Source organism: Hylobates moloch, unplaced genomic scaffold, assembly GCF_009828535.3.
Source record: "Hylobates moloch isolate HMO894 unplaced genomic scaffold, HMol_V3 SCAFFOLD_1, whole genome shotgun sequence".
NCBI classification, from domain to species: Eukaryota; Metazoa; Chordata; class Mammalia; order Primates; family Hylobatidae; genus Hylobates; species Hylobates moloch.
The window spans coordinates 201,998,283-202,022,736 of record NW_026652276.1 but is presented as its reverse complement, the minus strand read 5'-3'; the positions used below and the strand labels follow the sequence as shown (position 1 = coordinate 202,022,736).

Sequence of the window (24,454 nt, the reverse complement as noted above, 5' to 3'; positions counted from 1 at the left end):
CCATGTGTCTTCTCTTAAGCCTATGGTTGACTGACAAAGCTCTATTTCCCACTGTCTAATTTGTCTATCTCAACTAATGACTAGAAAAAAACTCTAGGGATACCTACTTTTATAAACCACATCTCAACCATCAGCACATTCTGCTGGCTTTTCTTTTAAAATACATCCTGATCATGGAGGTACAGGGTTCCTCTACCCATACTGAATTGAACAAAGCATTAGGAACTAAAATTTAGTTCCATCAGCCTTGGAATGCATGGAAATTTATCCTAGATTCTTCTATACTATGAATGCTGAGAGTAGTTCTTAAAATTTTTTGGTATGAATTTTCCTAAGTATTTTAGAGGGTAATTGAGTGAGGCTAATTCCGTGGCCACTAGCCAGTTTTCTTGGTGGTGGTGGTGGTTGAGCTGAAAATTGCAGAATTAGTGTGATTTATTTTTTCTATTTTAGTAAGTGAGGAAGGCATCCTAGGGGGGAGAACAGCACACTGTGCAATTTACTCCCATGTTTTTTTGTATAGGAAAAGAGAAATCAGAATGTAGAATTGGTTGGTGGCTTAAGCGCTAGTGTGAAAGAATGTTCCAGGTGTTTCTACCTCACCTGACAGATTAAATGGTCCAGGCTTGGTAGCAAAGAAATTATGATTTAAAAAATGACTGTTGGACTTGGGGAAAGTGACAGAATTAAGATTACCAAAAATGTCATCTGAGTTTCCAAGATTGGTGGTGTTGAAGGAATGAGGAAGGCCAAAAGAGTGTGATTATAAAGTGGTAAGTAAGCTTGAGCTTCCAGAGACAGTTGTGGGTGATAAAAGTTACTGAGCAGGGCTACAGAGGTGGGAGGCTGAAGCTGAAGAGAAATGAGAACATGGATAAACTCAAAGAGCTATGAGATTAGACTGATGAAATTAAAGGCCCATCTTTACAGATGTTAAAACTGACAAGAATGATTGCAGATTTGAAGTGGAGAGGAAGAAATTAACCCAAGTGATAAGTTTCTTATCAAATATGTTGGATGAGCCAGGCATGGTGACCCGCGCCTATAGTCTCAGCCACTTGGGAGGTGGAGGCAGAAGGACCATTTGAACCCAGGAATTTAAGGCCAGCCTAGGCAATATAGTGAGACCTCGTCTCAAAAGAAATAATTTAAAAAAAGGGTTGAATGGTTTAAAAGTTGGTAGATGATAGTAAGAAAAAGTAGCAAAGATATGTTGAAAAATCCCTGCTAATACCAGAGAGTAAAGTTTTAATTAAAAAACCCTGCTTCATTGTCATCCTTGGCTAGCAAAATTTCTGTTTTGTGAGGGAAAATGGCAGCTAAAGTTACCAAGGGCTAAGGGAATGTGCTGAGGGAAAGTATAGGAAAGCATGTGACTGAGGAAGTGGGAGAAGAAGGACTAGACCACTGGATGGGATCTGAATCCTAATGGTTACTGAATTTTACAGGGATAAGAAACATGGGCCAGGCGCGGTGGCTCACGCTTGTAATCCCAGCACTTTGGGAGGCCAAGGAGGGCGGATCACGAGGTCAGGAGATCGAGACCACGGTGAAACCCCGTCTCTACTAAAAATACAAAAAGTTAGCCGGGCGTGGTGGCGGGCGCCTGTAGTCCCAGCTACTCGGAGAGGCTGAGGCAGGAGAATGGCATGAACCTGGGAGGCAGAGCTTGCAGTGAGCCAAGATCGCGCCACTGCACTCCAGCCTGGGCAACGGAGCAAGACTCCACCTCAAAAAAAAAAAAAAAAAATGAGGAAATTTATCCAGAGGTTTCCAACCTTGTCGAGAGAGATGTCTCAGTGAGGCCACTTGCTCCTGTCTTGTACTTTCCTGTATCTTCAACTCTTCTCTTCTTGGAGACCAAATGGCTTTTATTAAAGTCTCTACATTTGATGGCAGGCCAAATACTGAAAAGGTGCAGGTTATCTGGCCTCTAAAGCTTCTGAATTTATTAGGAAATTTGTTATGTCACATGCCAAGGCCCTGTGAGCATTTGGGCTTATGGTTCCTATTCTAGATAAAATCTGTCCCTGGATCATGTCAGAACATCAAAGAGTTGGTGACCTAGGCTATACTGTTTCAGTCCCTAAACAGACTTATGTGAGCAGACCTAATAAACTTGCTTCAGTTATTTACAAAATGGTGGGAGGAAGATCAATCTGGCTACAGTCTGGATAACGGAATGGACTGGATTATTTAGGAGCAAGAAAGGAAGTGAGAAGAATATGAGAGACTGCTGATTTGGACTAGGCTGGTCATGGCAGAGATGGAGAAAAGTGGATGAATTCGGTAAGCTTTGGGGATGGATGGCTTACTGATGAATTAAATGAGAATTTGAATGCACTTCCAGAAATTATACCAATTAGAAATTCGTTGGGTTTGCAAGATTCTTTTATAAAAATGCAAATACATCTAAGAGGCTTATAACTGAGGTGAGGGTATAATTTAGTCTGAATTAGTTCCATCAGCTTACTTTCTGCTATTACCTAGCTGAAGTAAGTCATACTAAAGAGATGAGAATTTTACTTGGGAGTGGAATGTTTTGCATAAGGAATACAATCATGTTTGGGACAGAGGTGAGATTCTTTGGAATGATAGAAGCATCAAGGAGCCCACAGAATCCACAGAGAGGGGGTATCAGGATTTGAGAACACAGAGAACAAGCAAACTTTAACCTTCTCTGAAAGTTTGCTTAGAATATTAGACCTGGGATATTAACAGCAATCATCAGTGCCACCTAAAATAAATAACTATTATTGGTCAATGTTTAAAAATTATTTTAATTATATTAAATATAAATTATATATTAATTATATTATTTTGAAGATATATTTTATATTTGGTAGTAAATACTATCCATAATTTTTAAATTTCCGTCTTGTTTTTGATACAACAAAAGGTGTTATCTTTTACCTATTATTTTCATTTTTCTTTATATACTCACATGTTACTTTTAAAATGAGGACACAAATCCTAAAATGTTCAAAATGCTATCTTTGAATACAAGTCCTGGTATATTTCAAGTTTCACATGAAGGTCAGTGCTCAGAGCTAAGATAAAACTACTGGAAAGAATGAGTTATGGCCAAAAATTGGGCAAACTTTTAACCAGGATTTTTTAGATGGCGATGCTGTACTAAAAAGAACAAAAACAACAACTCACAGCCCAAGCAAAACAGTTCTCTTATGTTTTGTTTTATACTTACTTGTCTTTCAAATATGGTGAAAAATTCCCTTTTATCAAAATGAGCAAACTTAATAAAAAGCAACAAAAAACATTAGCAACAAATTTGGGCCGACTAAAAACTATGACACTTTTTTTTTTCAAAAGGCAAAGCATTAAATGGCAAGAAAAAAATAAATCTTTGTGCTAGCCAGTAAAAATTCCGTGGATGTGTGCCCTTCAATGTGAGTCACAAGTCTAATGTCAGGTACACTCTGTCTATGGAATGGAACAGACTGTGTTAGCCTTACGTGCTATCTCCAATCACTCCTCTGCATCTAGCCAACACTCTGTCCTGCCTCACTTGCATGGGTTCCAGCCACATTTACCAGCATGGTCATCTCTCCTTTCTTAGCATTCCTGTCTCTACCTACTACTGAATATAAAGTCTGTGACAAGTCTATATGGGGAAAAGTCACAGCAGAATTATGGGATTTCAGCATTATTGATCATTGCCAAACTTTGTATTTTTAGAGATAAGAAAACTGAAGTACAAGTAAGTTTTAAGTCTTCCTCAGAATTATACAATAACTAAGCCTCAGAGCTAGGACTTGTTAGGTATTCCTCTCTGAAATTGTTGGAGACACTGCTCTATCTTTCATATTTCTGCACATTTTGCAAACAGAGGAACTGACCACATTTGTTCTGAACTAGCTTTTCAAAGATATTTATATAGTGGAAAGCCTTGAAAAATAGAGATGGTGCCTCACTCCAGAGCAAAGGGACATTTATTTTTTTGTCCACTATAACAAATTTAATGTCTCTCTCTGGGGCAAAGGGTAGGCATACTCACTGCACATTATTAAAGATTCGAACTTCCTAAGCTCTGGGTTGCTCTCTTGAAATGCAAACTACTAATAACAGACAAACAGCCAAATCATGAGTGAACTCCCATTCACAATTGCTTCAAATAGAATAAAATACCTAGGAATCCAACTTACAAAGGATGTGAAGGACCTCTTCAAGGAGAACTACAAACCACTGCTCAAAGAAATAAAAGAGGATACAAACAAATGGAAGAACATTTCATGCTCATGGGTAGGAAGAATCAATATCATGAAAATGGCCATACTGCCCAAGGTAATTTATAGATTCAATGCCATCTCCATCAAGCTACCAATGACTTTCTTCACAGAATTGGAAAAACTACTTTAAAGTTCATATGGAACCAAAAAAGAGCCCGCATTGCCAAGTCAATCCTAAGCCAAAAGAATAAAGCTGGAGGCATCACACTACTTGACTTCAAACTATACTACAAGGCTACAGTAACCAAAACAGCATGGTACTGGTACCAAAACAGAGATATAGGCCAATGGAACAAAACAGAGCCCTCAGAAATAATGCTGCATATCTACAACTATCTGATCTTTGACAATCCCGACAAAAACAGGAAATGGGGAAAGGATTCCCTATTTAATAAATGCTGCTGGGAAAACTGGCTAGCCATATGTAGAAAGCTGAAACTGGATCCCTTCCTTACACGTTATACAGAAATTAATTCAAGATGGATTAAAGACTTACATGGTAGACCTAAAACCATAAAAACCCTAGAAGAAAACCTAGGCAATACCATTCAGGACATAGGCATGGGCAAGGACTTCATGTCTAAAACACCAAAAGCAATAGCAACAAAAGCCAAAATTGACAAGTGGGATCTAATTAAACTAAAGAGCTTCTGCACAGCAAAAGAAACTACCATCAGAGTGAACAGGCAACCTACAGAATGGGAGAACATTTTTGCAACCTACTCATCTGACAAAGGGCTAATATCCAGAATCTACAATGAACTCAAACAAATTTATAAGAAAAAAACAAACAACCCCATCAAAAAGTGGGCGAAGGATATGAACAGAAACTTCTCAAAAGAAGACATTCATGCAGCCAAAAGACACATGAAAAAATGCTCATCATCACTGGCCATCAGAGAAATGCAAGTCAAAACCACAATGAGATACTATCTCACACCAGTTAGAATGGCCATCATTAAAAAGTCAGGAAACAACAGGTGCTGGAGAGGATGTGGAGAAATAGGAACACTTTTACACTGTTGGTGGGACTGTAAACTAGTTCGACCATTGTGGAAGTCAGTGTGGCGATTCCTCAGGTATCTAGAACTAGAAATACCATTTGACCCAGCCATCCCATTACTGGGTATATACCCAAAGGATTATAAATCATGCTGCTATAAAGACACATGCACACGTATGTTTATTGCAGCACTATTCACAATAGCAAAGACTTGGAACCAAGCCAAATGTCCAACAATGATAGACTGGATTAAGAAAATGTGGCACATACACACCATGGAATACTATGCAGCCAAAAAATGATAAGTTCATGTCCTTTGTAGGGACATGGATGAAGCTGGAAACCATCATTCTCAGCAAACTATCACAAGGACAAAAAACCAAACACCACATGTTCTGACTTATAGGTGGGAATTGAACAATGAGAACACATGGACACAGGAAGGGGAACATCACACACCAGGGCCTGTTGTGGGGTAGGGGGAGAGGGGAGGGATAGCATTAGGAGATATACCTAATGTTAAACGACGACTTAATGGGTATAGCACACCAACATGTCACATGTATACATATGTAACAAACCTGCACGTTGTGCACATGTACCCTAAAACTTAAAGTATATAAAAAAAAATGCAAACCACTAAGTATAGTTGATTGGTTCTAGGACTGCACCCCATCCCCTGCTGCGCCCCCAGCCATGGATACTAAAATCCATGGGTGCTCAAGTTCCTGATATAAAATGATGTCGTATTTGCATACAATCTATGCAATCCTCCTGTATATTTTAAGTCATCTTTCGATTACTTATAATACCTAACACAATGCCTGCATATCACTTCATTCCTATGGATTCAATGTAATACTCAGCATGCAGCAAATTCAAGTTTTGCTTTTGGGAACTTTGTGAGATTATTTTTCCTAATACTTCTATCCATGGTTGGTTGAATCCAGAGATGTGGAACCCACAGATACAGAGGGCCAACAGGCTTCAGTGAACTGGTACATGTGCTGATAGTTGGCTTACCATTATTGCTATAAATAAAAAAGTCATTGGTCTCTGACCTAGGCATCTCATGTCTTCTACCAATAACCATGAAACTGAGACAGGTTGACCTGTAAGCTTGCGACAGGGGGTTAAGATCTCAAACCCTTCACAGTTTTTGACCCAAAGATAAAATCTTAGTGATAATTTATCACGTAAAGGGAGAAAATATTAAGTATTCTGAGGCCTTTTGCCTCTAGATTTTTGCCTGCTTGATTTTTCAAATCCAGGGTAATCCAGTTACCATTATTTTGACATTATGTGTTAGGAATAATGTATAATATGTTTTATTCTTCAAATTAATTTATATATACACACATATACAATCTGCCTGACTTTTAAAATTAAACCTATGAAATGGGTGTTCTTAATCCCACTTTGTGGGTTAAAAAAACAAAAAACAGGCCGGGCGCGGTGGCTCACACCTGTAATTCCAGCACTTTGGGAGGCCGAGGCAGGCGGATCACGAGGTCAGGAGATCAAGACCATCCTGGCTAACACAGTGAAACCCCGTCTCTACTGAAAATACAAAAAATTAGCCAGGCATGGTGGTGGGCGCCTGTAGTCCCAGCTACTCAGGAGGCTGAGGCAGGAGAATGGCGTGAACCTGGGAGGCGGAGCTTGCAGTGAGCCGAGACCGTGTCACTGCACTCCAGCCTGGGCAACAGAGCAAGACTCCGTCTCAAAAAAAAAAAAAAAAAAAAAAAACCCTGAAGTCACACAGAGAATAGGTGGCAGAGCTAAAATCTCTGGTTTCAAAATTTGTGTTTTGTCAATCTCCAAATGAAACACAGCTTAAAATTACACAGGACGTTTTGGCTTTTGATATAATGTCTAGATTATATAGTATTATGTTTAGTTTTACTATTATACCTTTACAATCATACTCTATATTTAGGTACTGACATGTCACTACCTAATCTGTATTCAATATTAAATATTCAGTATTCATAACAAATAAAATTTTAATTTTGTGAATATTGAATTTATTATACATGATATATTTATACCAACAGTCTACAACGAAAGCTACTACTTATAAAACTTAGATCAGAAAATAATGCTGCAGACATTTCTTTAAAGCTACACGTGTAAGAAAATTATTTTCATCTAGAGAAAGATAACATGATGGTAGAAATAATTCCATTTAAAAAGCTGTGCATTCTGTGAAACTATCTTGTTAGTCACAGAGATAAATACAAAATTAACGCACTAGACAGAGTGTAGAAAGAACTACAGATGCCTAGAACTTAGATGTTCTCAAGAATAAAAAAATGTTTGAAGCAAAAGAAGATAGAAAATACTTCTTAGTTTTACAGAAGCAAATGTAAAATATAAACTTATATAAGAATTGCTTGGGGAACTTTTTAAAAAACTGGTAATCTATTTCTGAACATAAACAGCCTTTCATTTCTATGACTTTATTCTGTTAAGTACAAAGCTAAAGAAACAATGTTCTGAATCAACCATTCTGAAGTGTAAATAGCAACAAAGAAAAACACACTTTAAAATCTGTAGGTTCTGGTCAAAAGTAAAAATAATTTCTTCAGATTGCCTTTTCTAAAGAATTTCTGGATATTTTAATATTGTATTAATGAAAATAATTATTTTATTTGCTTCTCCTCAAAACATTACTTTTTTCATATACTGAAAAACTCTCCAGCTAGAGTTTACAAAAACAAAAAAACACTCAGCTTATGTAGTCAGTTATAATTGTCATATAAAACAATAATTACAGAACCAAATTTACATAGCTATTTAGATATGTATCTTAAATTGAAAGTTGAATTGAGATTTATTATTTTATTTTAATTCTCAGTAAATATCAGTCGATGACTGTAGTCTTTACAGTGGAACATGCCAGTGTGGTTTATGTTTGGAGTGGGAGCAGAAACCCCAATGGGAGAGCTGATGGATTAAGATAGATTATTTGTTTCCTGATTCAACTAGGAGACAAATCAACACAAAACAAAATTAAAGCTATGTAGATCTAAGTTTTAATTATGCAGTAAAGAACTTTCTGGGGACATAAACTATTAAACATCAAATGTGTTTTAAACAAGAAATTTGAGGAACCCTTTCACTGATGGCTTTTAAAGTAGGCTATCATTTTTTCTATGAGGGCTTATTTCATCTCTGAGGGCTCATATACCTTCTGATGCTTTTTCTACTCTGGGAACCTATGAGGAAACTGAAGATGGTAATTTTTGTCCCAAATTCCTAACATAGTTAAAACGCAGAATTTATTCATTCAGTGTCCTGTATTTAACACACAGACAAATTGAGAGGATTCCAGAAAGGAGAAACAATGTTTTTAGGATCAGAATAATATAAAGAAATACATACTTCGATAAAAACCCCCAAGTGTTACATAACTAAGAACTACTGTAATGGTTACTTTAAAAATAAAGCAGCAATTATTTTAAAAACAAACAGAAAGGAGAATAAGAAATATATTAATCTGGCAAATCAGAAGGCAAAACTAAAAGAACACAAGTGTTATGGTTGTTATTCCTCACTTTAAGTCTTTTCATTGGCAAAGCGTTGTGAACTGTGGAGGATCTGTGATTGTAGAACTGATAGACAAAGGAGCAACAGATGCTGAACTGAAACCATGTTAGCTGCTGTCTGCTAAGGAAGCCTGCATATCTCACATGTTTAAGCCTAAGGAAGCAAACGAAAGATTACCTGGGAATCTTCTAACTATTTGACATAATCCTTCCTTTCTGCAAAGTGGTTGCTGTATTGCTGGTAATATATTTGCCTAAAAGGAATGAAAAAGATTCTAGTGAGTGAGGCATTCATCAATGCTAAAGCAAAACCAAGCAAACACAAAAAATCCAGAGAGTATAGATGGGATGCATTGTCTAAACCACCCACACCCCACCTTCAAATCTCTGCAAGTCAACATGCAAATCCAGAATACTGAAGTAGCTTATTTGATAAAACTAAAACTTGCCCCTGGGAAGCTTTGAAAGTGGTCCTTGGGACCACTTTTTGAAAAACCCTTTCATAGGCCAGGCGCGGTGGCTCACGCTTGTAATCCCAGCACTTTGGGAGGCCGAGGCGGGCGGATCACAAGGTCAGGAGATCGAGACCACGATGAAACCCCGTCTCTACTAAAAATACAAAAAATTAGCCGGGCGTAGTGGCGGGCGCCTGTAGTCCCAGCTACTCGGAGAGGCTGAGGCAGGAGAATGGCGTGAACCCGGGAGGCGGAGCTTGCAGCGAGCGGAGATCGCGCCACTGCACTCCAGCCTGGGTGAGAGAGCAAGACTCCATCTCAAAAAAAAAAAAAAAAAAAAAAGAAAAACCCTTTCATATTTTGAAGCCATGATATTTGCTAAATATAAAATAAAATACTTGAGACAAATATAGTAACATAAATAACTTGATATTTAGTGACAATTCAGTGTTAAACCTGTTGAAAATTTCATAAACATTCTTCACTTCATACTGAAGAGCATTATTATTTCTAAATATAAAACCCAGTCACCCACGAAACTTCAACCAAAACCTGTTTTTAGACAGCTTTGTAAATATTATCATAAATTCAAATTATGGAATTCGAAGAGTATAAAAGATACAGACAACTTTAACTCTTCCCTTCTCTTGTGAATTTACAAATTGATTAACTAACATCATCCACTTAATCCTCAAACTAATACCCAATATGAAAAAACCTTTTTAAAACCAACAGAGATCAGTACAAATTAGCTTGAAAATCAGATTCATTTTTGAGACATTATTGATTAATTCCAAATTAACATACTCTAACCTAATAAAGTATTGCAGTTTCTCCACTATGTCCCGCTGGCATGACTTGATAGAAATAACCCAGCTGCAGTTGGAGAAGACAGGCAACTGGAAACAGGGGTGGTAGCCTGCTTCGGGCACTTAAGAGAATCATCATTTGCTCTTTTTTTTTTTTTTTTTTTCAGTTTCTTCATTTGCAAAATAAAGCATTTAGAGCTTTTAGTCTCTAAGTTCCACTTCTGCTCTAAGATTTTTACCAAATCATTAAGATACAATTCTAAAAACTGATTCATTTAAAGTGCTTGGGAACCGTGCATCGATGAAATCTTCCCCAATCCTTGCTACTTTATTAACCCTGTTCGTGTGTTCAGCAAACTTTCTTTTCCCCAATAATAGCTGTAAGAAAGACAAACTTCAGCCCAGATCCTGTATGAATGAAGCCAAGCTTCAGCAGAACCTATTGTTGATTCTGCACCAGTGGCATTCCTAAACACTACATTGTAAATGTCCACAAGGACACCAAAGTGTGTATCAGTCCTTTTTCATGCTGCTGCTGAAGACATACCCCAGACTGGGTAATTCATAAAGAATAAGAGGTTTAATGGACTCACAGTTCCACGTGGCTGGGGAGGCCTCATAATTATGGCAGAAAGTGAAAAGCATACCTTGCACGGTGGCAGGCGAGAGAGAATGAAGACCAGGTGAAAGGGAAAATCCCTTATAAAACCATCAGATCTCGTGAGACTTATTCACTCCCACGAGAATAGGATGGGGGAAACCGCGCCCATGATTCAATTATCTCCCACTGTGCTCCTCCCACAACACGTGGGAATTATGGGAGCTGTAATTCCAGATAAGATTGGGGTGGGGACACAGCCAAAACATATCAAAGTGGACGTCATTTAATTCATTTGCACTAAGAATTGAGAAAAGGCTGTAAGTGCAGTACACTTTGGATCTTAAGATGTCTCGATTTCTCAAATCCAAAAGTAAGAAATCTCAAGAACTAAATGTAGAAAAAGAAGGGCTTTCATAAACCCTGAATTCTTCAATTCAGAATTTAATAAGGGCTGGAGGGAACAAACAGCACTGCAAAAGTATAGATAACCCATGATAGACTAATAAAAAGGACTAATACACACTTTGGTGTCCGTATGGACTTTTACAAGGTAGTGTTGTAATAGAAATGTTTTTTGTTTTTTGTTTTTTAAGTTCACAAAGTATCTTTCTAAATTAGTCTGTGAAAAGCTCCAAAAATCAATGAAATTGAGCCATTTTCCCTAAATAGGGCAAAATCATTCCGTTGCTGGTGAATTAATAGAATCCTTAACAATATGATTCAGAAAGAGAATCAGCATTGGGTAAGTAGCATTAAAGGTTATGGACTGACTCAGATCCATTGCTAACCTTCTCTTAACCAAAAAAGTACTTCAAAATAATAGAGCCAAGCCAAGGGAAACAATTGTTCTATACTTCTGCCTTCTATTTTCCTGTCCCCCAAACAATGACTTCTTCCTGTGTTCCTCCAAAGTGCATCTTTAGAATTAATAGTGTGACTGATGACATGACCATAGTGACATGTGACACCAGAAACATCACCTCTATTCTACTCTGGAACTGAGCACCAAACTAAGCAGTTAAACTGAGTAAAATCACAGCACAAAGAAGTAAAAACATTCAAGGGTCATGTGTCATACAGCTGTAGTAACTCAACTATATTACACAGATTATAACTTTCTAATTGTTAAACCTAGTAATACTCTTCTATATCCTACTGCTTTGTATTTTTACTTTTACATGTATCATAAAATGTATAAGATTTGCATCATTATTAAGTGGAACATCATCAAAGGAGTTTTAATTTGGATTAACTGACTTTTATATGATGAGCTTCTCCAGCTTAACATTGCAATTATTATTTTTTAATGGACTTTATTTCTTACATCTGTTTTGGGTTCACAGCAAAATTAAGCAGAAGACACAGAGATTTCTCATATACTCCCTGCCCCGACACACACACAGCCTCCTCCATTATTAATATCCCCCACCAGAGTGGGCCATGTGTTACACTTGATGAACCTACACATCATTATCATCCAAATTATCATTTTTTATGGTTTTTAATACATACAGATTTTGTGTTAGGTTTGAATGCCTTATATACAATATGCATCTATGTGTATGAGTGTATATTTATACACAGACTTATTTTTCTTTAGCACAAATCCTTTCATATCTTTAAAAGAATTATAATGCACCGATAAAATGATAATAATACTTAAACCCTAGGATATTTCTATGAGATCAAGTTTTGAAAAAGGGAATATGCATTAGAAAAGATTTCTATCCCAATATACCTTTCAGAATCCTAATCTGTGATAATATGCATCTAAATTGTTTCTATTACATATTGTCAGAAGCAAAAGTAAAATATTCTTTTGAGACAGTCTATTAATAAGAGCAAAAATATAATATTAATTATAACCATTTATGGAGTGCTTATAAATAAAAAAACTAAAACTACAATAATATTATTAATTTATTAGGGAGAGTGGACACCTGAATTTGAACTAGTTATAAAATGTAAGAAAACACTGGAGGGGGAAGGAATTGATTTTTTTTTATTGTTCCTGAACATTAAGAGTGACACACACATCATGTTGCATTTTAGAGAAATGCTCTTTTTCCTCATCTGTAGAAATGTTCATGCTTTTACTTGAACAAAAATTAGAACTTCTCCCAAAGCTGTTCATTATCATCCACAATGAAAAGAATGACAAGGAATTAGGAGAACCAGCTAATCAAAAGAAAAATGTGTTTTCTCCCCATGTCTCAAGTGCAATTATCATTCCATCAAATTCACCTGAAAATTCCCTGGGATGCTTTAAAATAAGAGCCATTTGGTAGTTCTCAGTACTCCTATGTACTAAGAACAGCATCCTAGCTTTAGGGACTGCTAATCCTACAACAATTTAGAGCTAGAAATCAATCTCTCTGCTTTTGAAACACTAGCACCTGTCTACTTGTGGTGAGATACAGCCCCAATTACTAAACTTAGTGTTACCACAAATAATGGACCTCACTTCACTTTTATCATCACACAGACTGATAGTTTTAAATTCATATTACTATTCTGCTGACTGGGGAGACTCCTGGCAGTTTATTTTCAATAACAGATATTATGACCATTTTCATTAAGCTCTAAAATCACAAAGCTCTAATGTGATTAGTAATCTTAATTTGAGCCAGTGTCCTCTCTTTGTTCATTATAAGGTTATTGACAATTCTACAACATCTCCAACAAATTTGAACCAACTTCTGTTTTGAATATCTATGTTGTTTACATAATAAAGTCATGGTTCATAAAGCTTCAAATTATTCCTGTTATAGAGTGACAGTTATCTACATGTATCATTTAGAATCTGTGTTTCCTTAAGAATACTCATTAGGTTAGGCTGTAAGTGCTTTGCCTAAATGTTTACATCAAAAGGTGCTATTATATGATTAAGAAAACATAAAATTGAAATGAGACTGCCTGAGTTTGCATCTTGGTCGTTTTATTAGCTAGGAGGTCTTAGACAAGTTTTATAACCTCTCTGTGCCTCAGTCTCCTCATCTGTAAAGAATGGACATAAATAAACATGTAAGCACTTGGGATGGTGCCTGGCAAGCAGTAAGGAGATGTAAGTGTGAGCTATTATTATTTGTCACTTATACCTTTAAAATGTCTTCAGGATCTAGCCACAGCTCACCACCCCATTGCTATTCTGCTAGCCCACGTCCCTCTCCTCTCACACCTATATTATTACAATAATTAGTCTCCCTGTTTTGGTCTTTGCTTGCTAGATAGCTTACTTCAACAAAACAATCAAAGCAATCCTGTAAAAACGCCAGTGGACTCATGTCATCTGTCATCTGCGTGCTCAGAATCATCCAATTACTCTCCACTTACCAAGAGTAAAAGCCCGCAGTCCTTAGGATGGTTCCAGTGGCCCCATCGCTGAGCTTCCCCAGCTCCAGGTACCTCTCTGCCCTCACCTCCTACTACAATTGCTCTACTTCAGTCCCATGGAACTCCTTATGTTCCTCAAACAACCAAGACTTTCTCCCTTTACTGTAGGCCTATTGTTCCTCTCCTCTGAGTCTCGGTGGATTTACCCCAGACACTGGCATGGGGAGCGCCCTGTCTTCCAGGCCTTACTCAAATGTCACTTTCTTGGTGATCTTAAACTCAATCCCCCAATATTTTGTCTCCTTTCTTTATTTTTCTCCTTAGTGCTCTTTACCATCTATCATATTATTACTTAGCGATTATTTTCCCCTGTCTACCCAAAAATGTCTAAGCTTCCCAATAATATATATTTTTGTCTGTATTGTTAATTGCTATCTTCCCAGCACCCAAAGTAGAGCTAAATAAATATGTTTAATAAATAATTGTAGAAACAGTGAAGGGATAGATGAATAAATAAATGTATGAATAAATGAATGAATGAATGAATGAGTCAATAAAATCAAGAATAAAGTTACTGAGACATTCTGCAAGTCAAGCCTCTCAGGCCTTTTGTGGCCTTCATCTTGATAAATGGTATTTGTGTAAATTTAGCCTAAAGCCATTATCCTAAGTGAATTAAGTCAGAAACAGAAAATCAAATACCGCATGTTCTCACTTATAAGTAGGAGCTAAACATTGAGTACTCATGGACGTAAGGATCACAATGAGTGAAATTGGGGACTTGCAGAGGAGAAGTGGGGGGCAAGGGTTGAAAAGCTAACTATTGGGTACTATGCTCAGTACCTGGGTGACAGGATAAATCATACCCCAAACCTCAGCATCACACAATATACCCATATAACAAAACTACACATGTACTCCTGAATCTAAAATAAAAGTTGAAATTAGTATAAAAAATAGAGGCTGGGCATGGTGGTTCATACCTGTAACCCCAGCACTTTGGGAGGCCGAGGCGGGCAGATCACGAGGTCAGAAGTTCGAGAACAGCCTGACCAACATGATGAAACCTCGTCTCTACTAAAAATACAAAAAAATTAGCTGAGTCTGGTGGCGTGCGCCTGTAATCCCAGATTCTCAGGGGGCTGAGGCAGGAGAAGCGCTCGAACCCGGGAGGTGGAGGTTTCAGTGAGCCAAGATTGCGCCATTGCACTCCAGCCTAGGCAATAGAGTGAGACTCCGTCTCAAAAAAATAAAAAATAAAAAAATAGAGAGCATGTGTTGTATATTTCAAGTAACTAGAAGAGAGAATTTGAAATGTTTTCATCACATACAAATAATAAATACTCAAAGTTTTGAGTAGCCTACATACTCTGACTTGATTATTGCACATATTATGCATGAAACAAAATATCACAGGTACCTCATAAATATGTACAAACATGATGTATGAAGTTTTTAAAAGTGAAGCAGGTATAAAGAAAATTAGAGAGCAAACCAAGAGGTTTAACCCATGACAAATAGAAGTTCCAGAAAGTAAAAAGAGGAAAGGGAATGGAGAAATGATTAAAGAAATAATATAAGAACATATCCCAGAGGAGATTTGAAAACTTATAACGGTAAATGTTACTGACACTTTCATTGTCACTATTTTAGCTAAAGTTTTATAAGAATTAGGAGAACACAGTAAAGACTAAAAAGGGGATGTGGAGAGAGAATGGAAAAGGTACTGAGCGTGGGATAAAGGTTTTAGGACTGTCTGCTAAAGCAGTGATTCACAACTAGCATACTTAAATGAATAGAAAATAATGATATTGCCTCATCCAACTGCCAGATCAATTCAACTATGAATGTTTGTTGTTTTTTTCTTTTTTAATAAGAATTAGCAGGGTAAACTTATTTTAAATAGGGGATTGCCCTTCCCTAAAACAGTATTTTTCCTGATGGTAGAATTAACATACATGTATGATAGAATATTTAGTTGAATGTAAAGAGGAAAACAGTAATCACTCATAATTTTTCCAACCAGAAATAAATAACATTCCTAACATTTCAGTTATTCAGTATTTTTCTACACATATTAAAAAACACAATTTGGATTTGGAACATATAAACTGTTTTCTGATTTGCTTATTTTACTCATATTCTGAGCATTTCCATGTGATTAATCATGTATTAATGAGTTTCATGTGCATTATTTATTTTTCCAAAATACTTATTTTGGTTCCAATTTTTTACTATAATAAGTAACACTATTAGCATAATCATTGTTCAATCCTCTGACCAGAAAGAATAATATGTAAATTCCAAGAAATAGAATTATTAGATAAAACACATTCAAAATTTTGATTTTTTGTTTCTATTTTTGATTTCTTCTTTTTTGAAATATCCAGGAAACAAGTGTACTTCTTTCTATTCATTTCTGAGAGAAATCGTATTTTCTAACAGTTTCCAAAACATCTCTATAAAACAATTGTCTTTAAATAAACGTGCTTTATAGGCTTTGCTGCTCAAGTCATTCATTAAAACAAAGTATTGACTATGGAACTTGTGATCAACAAATAATAGAGTGAATTTTTACTAGCAACAACAGAAAAAAACTGAACTATATGAATGTATAATTATATTTTATATGTATAATTATACATATAATTATTTATTATATCTATATTTTTACACATATATTTTGTCACACCTGTAATTTGTGTTAGTGTTTGCATAATATACTCACATTTAGTGTAATTATCTATTGTGATTGCTATGTAAATATTGCTTCACAATCAGATAAAAGCATGAAATAAACGATATGCTTACAGAAAGATTAAAAAATTAATTTACTGTAAAGTAACCCTGAAGGCAGGAAATTTCTCATGTGTGACTTTCTCTATTTTTTAAATAAAAGGAACTGCAACTTGCCACATTTATAGAAACATTGGGCAGCTTCTTAAAGTTAAAACATTTTTAAAACTTTTAAATTTAAAACAGTTTTTAAAGTTTCTTAAACATACATTTACCATATGAATCACCCTTAAGAGAGAAAAAGTTATATTCATACAGAAACCTGTATGCAAATGTTTATGACAAGTGTTATTCATTATGGCCATAAACTGGAACAAATCCAGATGTCTTTTAACTTGTGAATGAATAAACAGACAGTGATACATCCATAAAATGGAATCTTATTCATCAATAAGAAGGAATAAACTACTAATTGACACAACAGGGATGAATCTTAAATGAGTTTGCTAAGGTGAAATAAGCCAGACCCAAATGCTACAAATTATATGACTCTATTTATATGGCCTTCTATTTAAAACAAACAAACAGAAAACAAAAACAAAAACAAAAAAACAATAGAGACAGAAAATAAGTCGGTGGTGACTGTTAAGGGTAGGGATCACAGGAAGGGATGACTTCAAAGGTGCAGAACAAGTGAATTTTGGAGAAAATGGGACCATTCTGCCATGACTGAGGGGTGAGGATGGATACAGAACTCTATGCATTTGTCAAAACCCATGGAACTATAAACCACAAATAATGAATTTTACTACATGCAAATTAAAAAAAAAAAAACCTCAACCCTGATTTGCAGTGGGGGTGGAGGTTGGGGACTCAAATAATATGTAAATTGCAGCAAATGACCCTAACTGTATTACTGAATGACATAGCCGCACTGAAGGGAGCAAGGAGAAAAGATATGCCCTACCTTCAGAAAATAATATTTTGACTGAATATTATTAGACAAAAAGACAAAAAGACCATACACAAAACGTTCACTTTTATTAGTAAATTTGTTTCTCACAGGGGTATAGGTTAACAATTCTGAAACTAATGTACGGGTATGCTAGGGTTAAACAATAGGGAACTACGATGTAAATGAGATCCAATTTTCTCACTGTCTGAGAATGAAGTTACAAATGAGGACAGCAGAAGGCTATAATGAACCTTGTGGTGTTGGATGGCAAACAGGGGTATAGTAAGAATCAGCTTTTTAATATGTACATATAGAGGCGGACACAGAAATAAATACAAGTGTATGTTTGCATGGATTAGTATACATACAGACATTTCCAAGCTCTGTCTGCTGAGAGAGCCCAAACTCCATGACACCCTAGTAGCCATGAGAACACCTAGTACCCAGATCTTTGTTTTTAAATACGTTCTGCAATAACAGGAATGGGGTTCCTGGATAAATGGTTAATTCCAGCCTGGGACAGGAAAAATGCAAGATGAATTTGGAGTATCTCATGGTGCTAAACAGTAAGGAAGTCTCCAAGAAAAGAACACATGACATGTCAAAATGGACAGGAGCCAACATGAATAAGTTCTCAATGACCAAAGCTGGAACAATTTGAGCAACAACAAAAAAATTAATAACAATAGTACTGATTTATAACCCATAGAATACAACAAATATCCATTAGTCCATACTGACATAAATAAATTATTGAATAAATAAATTCAGGAGAAAGACTAGCTTTTCTTTACAGAAGAATTCCAGTTAATAATTATGAAAGTAATAAGAGAAATAGAAAATCACCATTAGAACACCAGAATAAAAATTGTTGTGAGCAAGATCCACCTCTGGATCCTAAAATTAGAGGGCAAAATTTGAAGAAAAACAGGATCTTTTTACAGTCTTGAAATATTATCTCCCAAGATGTTTATTAATTATATGGGGAAAAATCCAACAAACACCACCTTAGCCAAGTGATCAAGGTGAACATCACCAGTAACAAGAGACAAGGACATCATATGCCCCTTGATATTTTACACTGAGAAGGGTAGACTGCTTCCAAGAAATTCTTGCCAAAGATTCAGAACCTTATGAAAAAATCATCAGACCAATACAAATTGAGGATCATTCTACAAAACACCTGACCAGTACTCTTCAAATATGTCAAGGTCATGAAAGAAAAAAAAAATTGCATCAGATCGAAGGAGAGTAAGGAGATATGAAAACTCAATGCAATGAAGGGTACTAGATAGGTTCCTAGAGCAGAAAAGGGGCAAACATTTTTTTTTTAAAGATGCAATCTGAATGACGTTTATAATTGAGTTAACAGTTTGTATCCACATTAATTTCTTAGTTTTGATGAAAGTACCATGGTTATGTAAGATTTAACATTAAAGTAAGCTCAGTGAAAGGTATTTGGAAAATTATTTGTATTATTTTTGCAATTTTTCTGTAAGTCTAAAATTATGACAAAATTAAAAATTAAGGCCAGGCACAGTGGCTCACATCTGTAATCCCAATACTTTGGGAGGTCAAGGTGGGCGGATCACTTGAGGCCAGGAGTTCAAGACCAGCCTGGCCAACATGGCAAAACTCAGTCTCTACTAAAAATAAAAAAAATTAGGTGTGGTGGTGCATGCCTGTAATCCCAGCTACTCGGGAAGCTGAGCGTGAGAATCACCTGAATCCAGGAGGCCGCAGTTGCAGTGAGACAAGATGACGCCACTACACTCCAGCCTGAGAGACAGAGTGAGACTCTGTCTCCCAAAAACAATAAAAATTCAAATTTAAAAAGACAATATCAGCATAACTGACGCTGTACTTTATAACTTCCTTCTCTACCTATTTCACCCATAACCTCCTTCTCGCCTTCTCCATTGCCATCGCTGCCTGATCTGCTCTGTTCTCTTCTCATCACATATTCCACTCGCCTCCAGTGACTCACACAAACATAAAGCTAGCAAGTATCTTGGAGACTGTCCAGTGTCTAATGCCTTCTTATTTCAGGAAAAGATGGTGAAGGCTACAGAGATTAAATAACGTGATCAAAATCCTTTAGCTAGTGAGTGATGACGCAAGGGTTGACCACAAAAGCCCGAGGAGAGGGGACAAAAGAGTCACGGGAAGAGTTTTTGTGTGACTTCGTGTTGTCCAGGTGCCCACCGTATGATTTGGGGCTCAGGAAGCGAAGTGAAGAACTGAGTTAAATAGAATAATGTTCACTTCGATCTATACTGAACGAAGTCTAGTTTCAATTCAGATAGGATTGATGAATGCAGGACTTTGGGCATCTCAAAAATTTTACAGCTGTGGGGAGAGATTTTGCACCCCAGGCTGGGAACATAACTATCACAGGAGCCATCAGTGGCAGCCAAAGTAGTATGGGGTGTTCCTCAATGCATTTGGTGTAATGGTCTGAAACAGCATACCAAAAACACTGTTTCTAAGTACATGGAAGACACTTGCTAGGTAAATAGATGGGAAAGCTTTTTTTTTTCTTTCATAATTGAGATTTTATTGGATGTGGATCAGTACAGACACTTAAATTTGTACACAATTCTTAACATACATACCGAAAATCTAAAAAGCCATGTATTGTAATTCTTTTTTAAAGTTATTCCAGCGACTTTCCAGCTTAAAATTTGGAAGCAAATTTTCCTTAAGAGGCTATCAATGTCTTCACATGTTGATAAGCTGTTACATACGTTTCACCAATTCACAACTGAATAGCATATACACTACATATTCAAATTTTTAATCTTTTACAGCATAGTAACAAAGTTATTAGGAAAACAGGACTACCACAACCAAAGATCTTACAGAGTGCACACAATTCTGACAGGGAGAGCCATGCTCAAGGAGTGGTTTTCTTTAGAAAACAATTCTACTAAAAAACAAGGGAATAGAAGTAATTTAAAATGTTCAAGACATTAAATGCAGGACTGACTTCATATTTCCATTTAATATGCTTTGTTTTATAGGATATAAAAACTAACCCCCCATCTATGGAATGTTAAGCTGACACCCGAGACAGTCAAAGCCTCCCATAATTCAATATCCCACACTATTTTCTGGTTGTGCCAAAAAAAATAAACAACCAGCAAATGATTTTACCTCTAAAAAAAAAAAAGCATTTACACTTAAAAAATGGGATAAGGTGGGATTCCCTCCTTCTTAAAAATGTTTCTAGAGCTACTAAAAAACTTGCATTTACAAAATAAGTGATAAAAATATTCCTCTGGATTGTAGAAGAAGGGAGTCAGGGACCACTGATAAGACATGGTATACTGTATTAATCAGACTTGGTTTCTTTCTCTCCTGCTTCATCAGAGGCTGGACTGTCCTCAGTTTTCATTTCCCCGTTTTCTGCAGTTAAATCTTCTTTTGTTTCTTGGTTTGCCACTTTGGCCTGTTTTCCCTTTGCTCCCCTTTTCCCTTTTGTTTGCACTTTTTTGCCTGAAGATTTATCCTTCGCTGCTGCCTTTTTCAGCTTCACTTCCACTTTTGCAGGAGCAGGTTTAGCTGGCAAACGCGCCAATCTCCTCTTGGGCTCTTCCTTGGTGGTCCCTTCATGACCTTCCTTTTGGGCATCCTGGTGACGAGGAGGGCGCATGCCAGGTGCCTGCAGGCCTCGTCGCACCGAGAGCCTTCGTGAAGCTGGGCTGCCTGGCTGCTGCCGCTCCTCCCACCGCCCGAGCTGCTGAGACCCACCAGAAAGCTTCTTAAGAAAACCTGTGGCCGGGCACGGTGGCTCACGCCTGTAATCCCAGCACTTTGGGAGGCAGAGGCGGGTGGATCACAAGGTCAGGAGTTTGAGACCAGCCTGGCCAAGACGGTGAAACCTCGTCTCTACTAAAAATACAAAAATTAGCTGGGCGTGGTGGCAGATGCCTGTAATCCCAGCTGCTCCGAAGGCTGAGGCAGAAGAATTGCTTGAGCCTGGGAGGCGGATATTGCAGTGAGCCAAGATTGCGGCATTGCACTCCAGCCTGGGCAACAAGAGTGAAACTCCATCAAAAAAAAAAAAAAAAAAAAAAAAAACCTGTATTGCCCCCAAAATATCAATACTAATGCCAACGTGACCTCATTTGTCCTCATTAGCTGGTGAAGCCTGACGTGCATTTGCGGACAACAAAGAAAAAAATAAACCATGTGATAAGTACAGAATTCGAGCTATGCATGAGGATTTGTATGAGTATGCAGGAGGAGAAAGGCAAGGAAGCCCTGCCTGCAATCCAGGTAAACAGAGCAAATGTTGTAAGTACAGAAAATAGATAACAGATCTGAGAAATATTTAGAGGTTAAATTCCATGGTATTGGCAATTGTAGATGACAAAGAAGAGGAAGAGCTCAAGGGTGAAGGCCAGATTTCTACCTTAGGAGATGACAGAGTGGGTGATTCCACTTATAACCAACAAAACAGAAGCATTGGGGCTTCTGAGGTGATAGTGGTGCTGAGTGTAACAGACCTAAGCAGCTGACTTTAAGGCAAGGGACCATATTAAGGTTTCTCAAACTTGCCACTATGAACGTATTTGGCCATACATTTATTTGTTGTGGGCATTATACAATATTTAGCAGCATCCTTGGCTTTAACCTACAGATGCCAGTACCAACCATTCCCCCTAGATGTGACAAAACTAAAAATATCTCTAGACATCGCCAAATATTACTAGAGGAGACACAATCTCTCCCTGGTTGAAAATCACTGAGGCAAAGAGGACTGAGAAAGAGCATTCCAGGCAGACAAAACAGTAAGAATAAAGGTATGTGACAGAAAACAGCACAGGCGTTTAGGGAATAATAAGCAGTTTCATATCACTTGCAGCATGACACCCAGTTAGAAAGAGATAAGAGAAGGGTACTGTTAGGCAAAAGCCACTCACAAAAAACCCTGAATAGCTTATTGTGCTAAATATTCACCACGTGGCCCTCCAGGTCTCTGCCACCTGCTCTGTCCCCCAGGAGGCTGACTTTTGTGGGTGGCATCACAGAGAATCTCTTGCCCTTTGACTAGCAGTTAGCTTGGACCAATGGGAGGCACTGGCAAGAGACTGGAGGGTAGGAGTAGAGAGAGGTGGGGTGTTTATCCCCAAGGCTCCCTCTCTGCAGGTCTGTGATATGGCAAAAGCTACACTCCCCTAAGTTTACCACACCTTTCCAAGTACGCCTCCTTCTTGGTTCCAGCTCTCATTGGATTCTAGCTATGCCCTTCCACACATCTCTCTTACGACCCAGTGTGGTGAAACTTTTTTAATGTTGCTAGCTCCCAAGTGCCTCACTAGGCCTTTTAGTTTCTTTTTCCCTGCCAAAACCTCTGTAAATAGTTTATTAGTTGTCTTCAGATACACCTTTATGAGTATGGCATTTGATTCTTCCCAGAAGCCTAATACAAAGCAAATACTAAAACTTTATTCTAGGGTTGATGAGAAGCCATTCAAGATTGTAAGCATAAATGTAAAAAGGCTAGTTCATCATTTTATATTTTTCATCTCATAACTGTGAGGAGGATAGATTTCAGGGGTAAAATATTTGCTTCAGAAAAACCATTGAGGAAGATTTAGCAATAAACCAGGTAAGAGATGATGATTATCTGACCAGAATAAAGGTAGTAAGTACAGAGAATAGATGACAGATGTGAGAAATGTTTAGAGATAGGCCTGGCATGGTGGCTCAGGCCTGTAATCCCAGCACTTTGGGAGGCTGAGGCAGGTAGATCACATGAGGCCAGGAGTTCGAGACCAGCAGTTCGAGACCAGCCTGGTCAACACAACAAAACCCCGTCTCTACGAAAAATATAAAAATTAGCCAGGCGTGGTGGTGCACATCTGTAATCCTAGCTACTTGGGTGGCTGAGGCCCGATAATTGCTTGAACCTGGGAGGCAGAGGTTGCAGTGAGGTGAGATCACGCCATTGCACCCCAGCCTGGGTGACAGAGGGAGACTTTGTCTCAAAAAAACAAAACAAAACAAAAACAAGAAGAAAAAAAAACATGTTAAGAGGTTAAATTCAGTAGTATTGGCAATTAACAGAGGGTCAGTGCCAAGGAAGACGAAGGAAGGGCTCAAGGGTGATGGCCCTTCTATCTTAGGAGATGACAAAAGTGGGTAATTTCTATCTTGGGAGATGACAGACTGGGTGATTCTGCTTATAACAAACAAAACAGAAGAGCTGAAGCTTCTGAACACAAGAGCAGGAGAAAATTTACTGAGGAAAAGAATAAGTCAGTTTTCGCCAGGTTGAGTTTGATATGTCTGTGGGACATCCAAGGGCAGACGTTCAGCAGCCTGTTGCGTATTCAAGCCTGAAGCCTGGAAACGTGCTCTGTACCTTAGGTAGATTTCCGAATCTCAACTACAAATGGTTGTTGAAATTTCAGGATTGGTGTTAGGGAACACAGGGATTCAAAGAATGGGCAGAGAAAAGTTGGTTGTAAAGAAAACAGAGGAGGAATGGCCAGAAATGTACGTAGAGTCACAAACGCGTGTGCTCAGCTCAAATGCCAAAAAAGTGAAGAGTTAGAAGAAAGGAGTTATCCCCAGCACTTTGGGAGGCCAAAGCGGGCGGATCATGAAGTCAGGAGATCGAGACCATCCTGGCTAACACGGTGAACCCCGTCTCCACTAAAAAATACAAAAAAAATAGCCAGGCGTGGTAGCGGGCGCCTGTAGTCCCAGCTACAGGCGTCGCTACAACCGTAGGCTGAGGCAGGAAAATGGCG

General features: G+C 37.6%; 1 protein-coding gene and 1 pseudogene across 2 annotated transcripts in view; both read right to left on the bottom strand.

Moving 5' to 3' along the window:
• Positions 1-24,454, bottom strand: part of CPED1 (cadherin like and PC-esterase domain containing 1) — a 317,314-nt gene that overhangs the window by 233,072 nt on the left and 59,788 nt on the right. For both annotated transcript variants that reach the window (XM_032761566.2, XM_032761567.2), the window contains one exon: positions 8,980-9,055. In XM_032761566.2, coding sequence (XP_032617457.1) covers positions 8,980-9,055 — 76 coding nt within the window. The remainder of the gene's footprint in view (positions 1-8,979; positions 9,056-24,454) is intronic.
• Positions 21,025-21,323, bottom strand: LOC116814290 (non-histone chromosomal protein HMG-14-like; annotated as a pseudogene).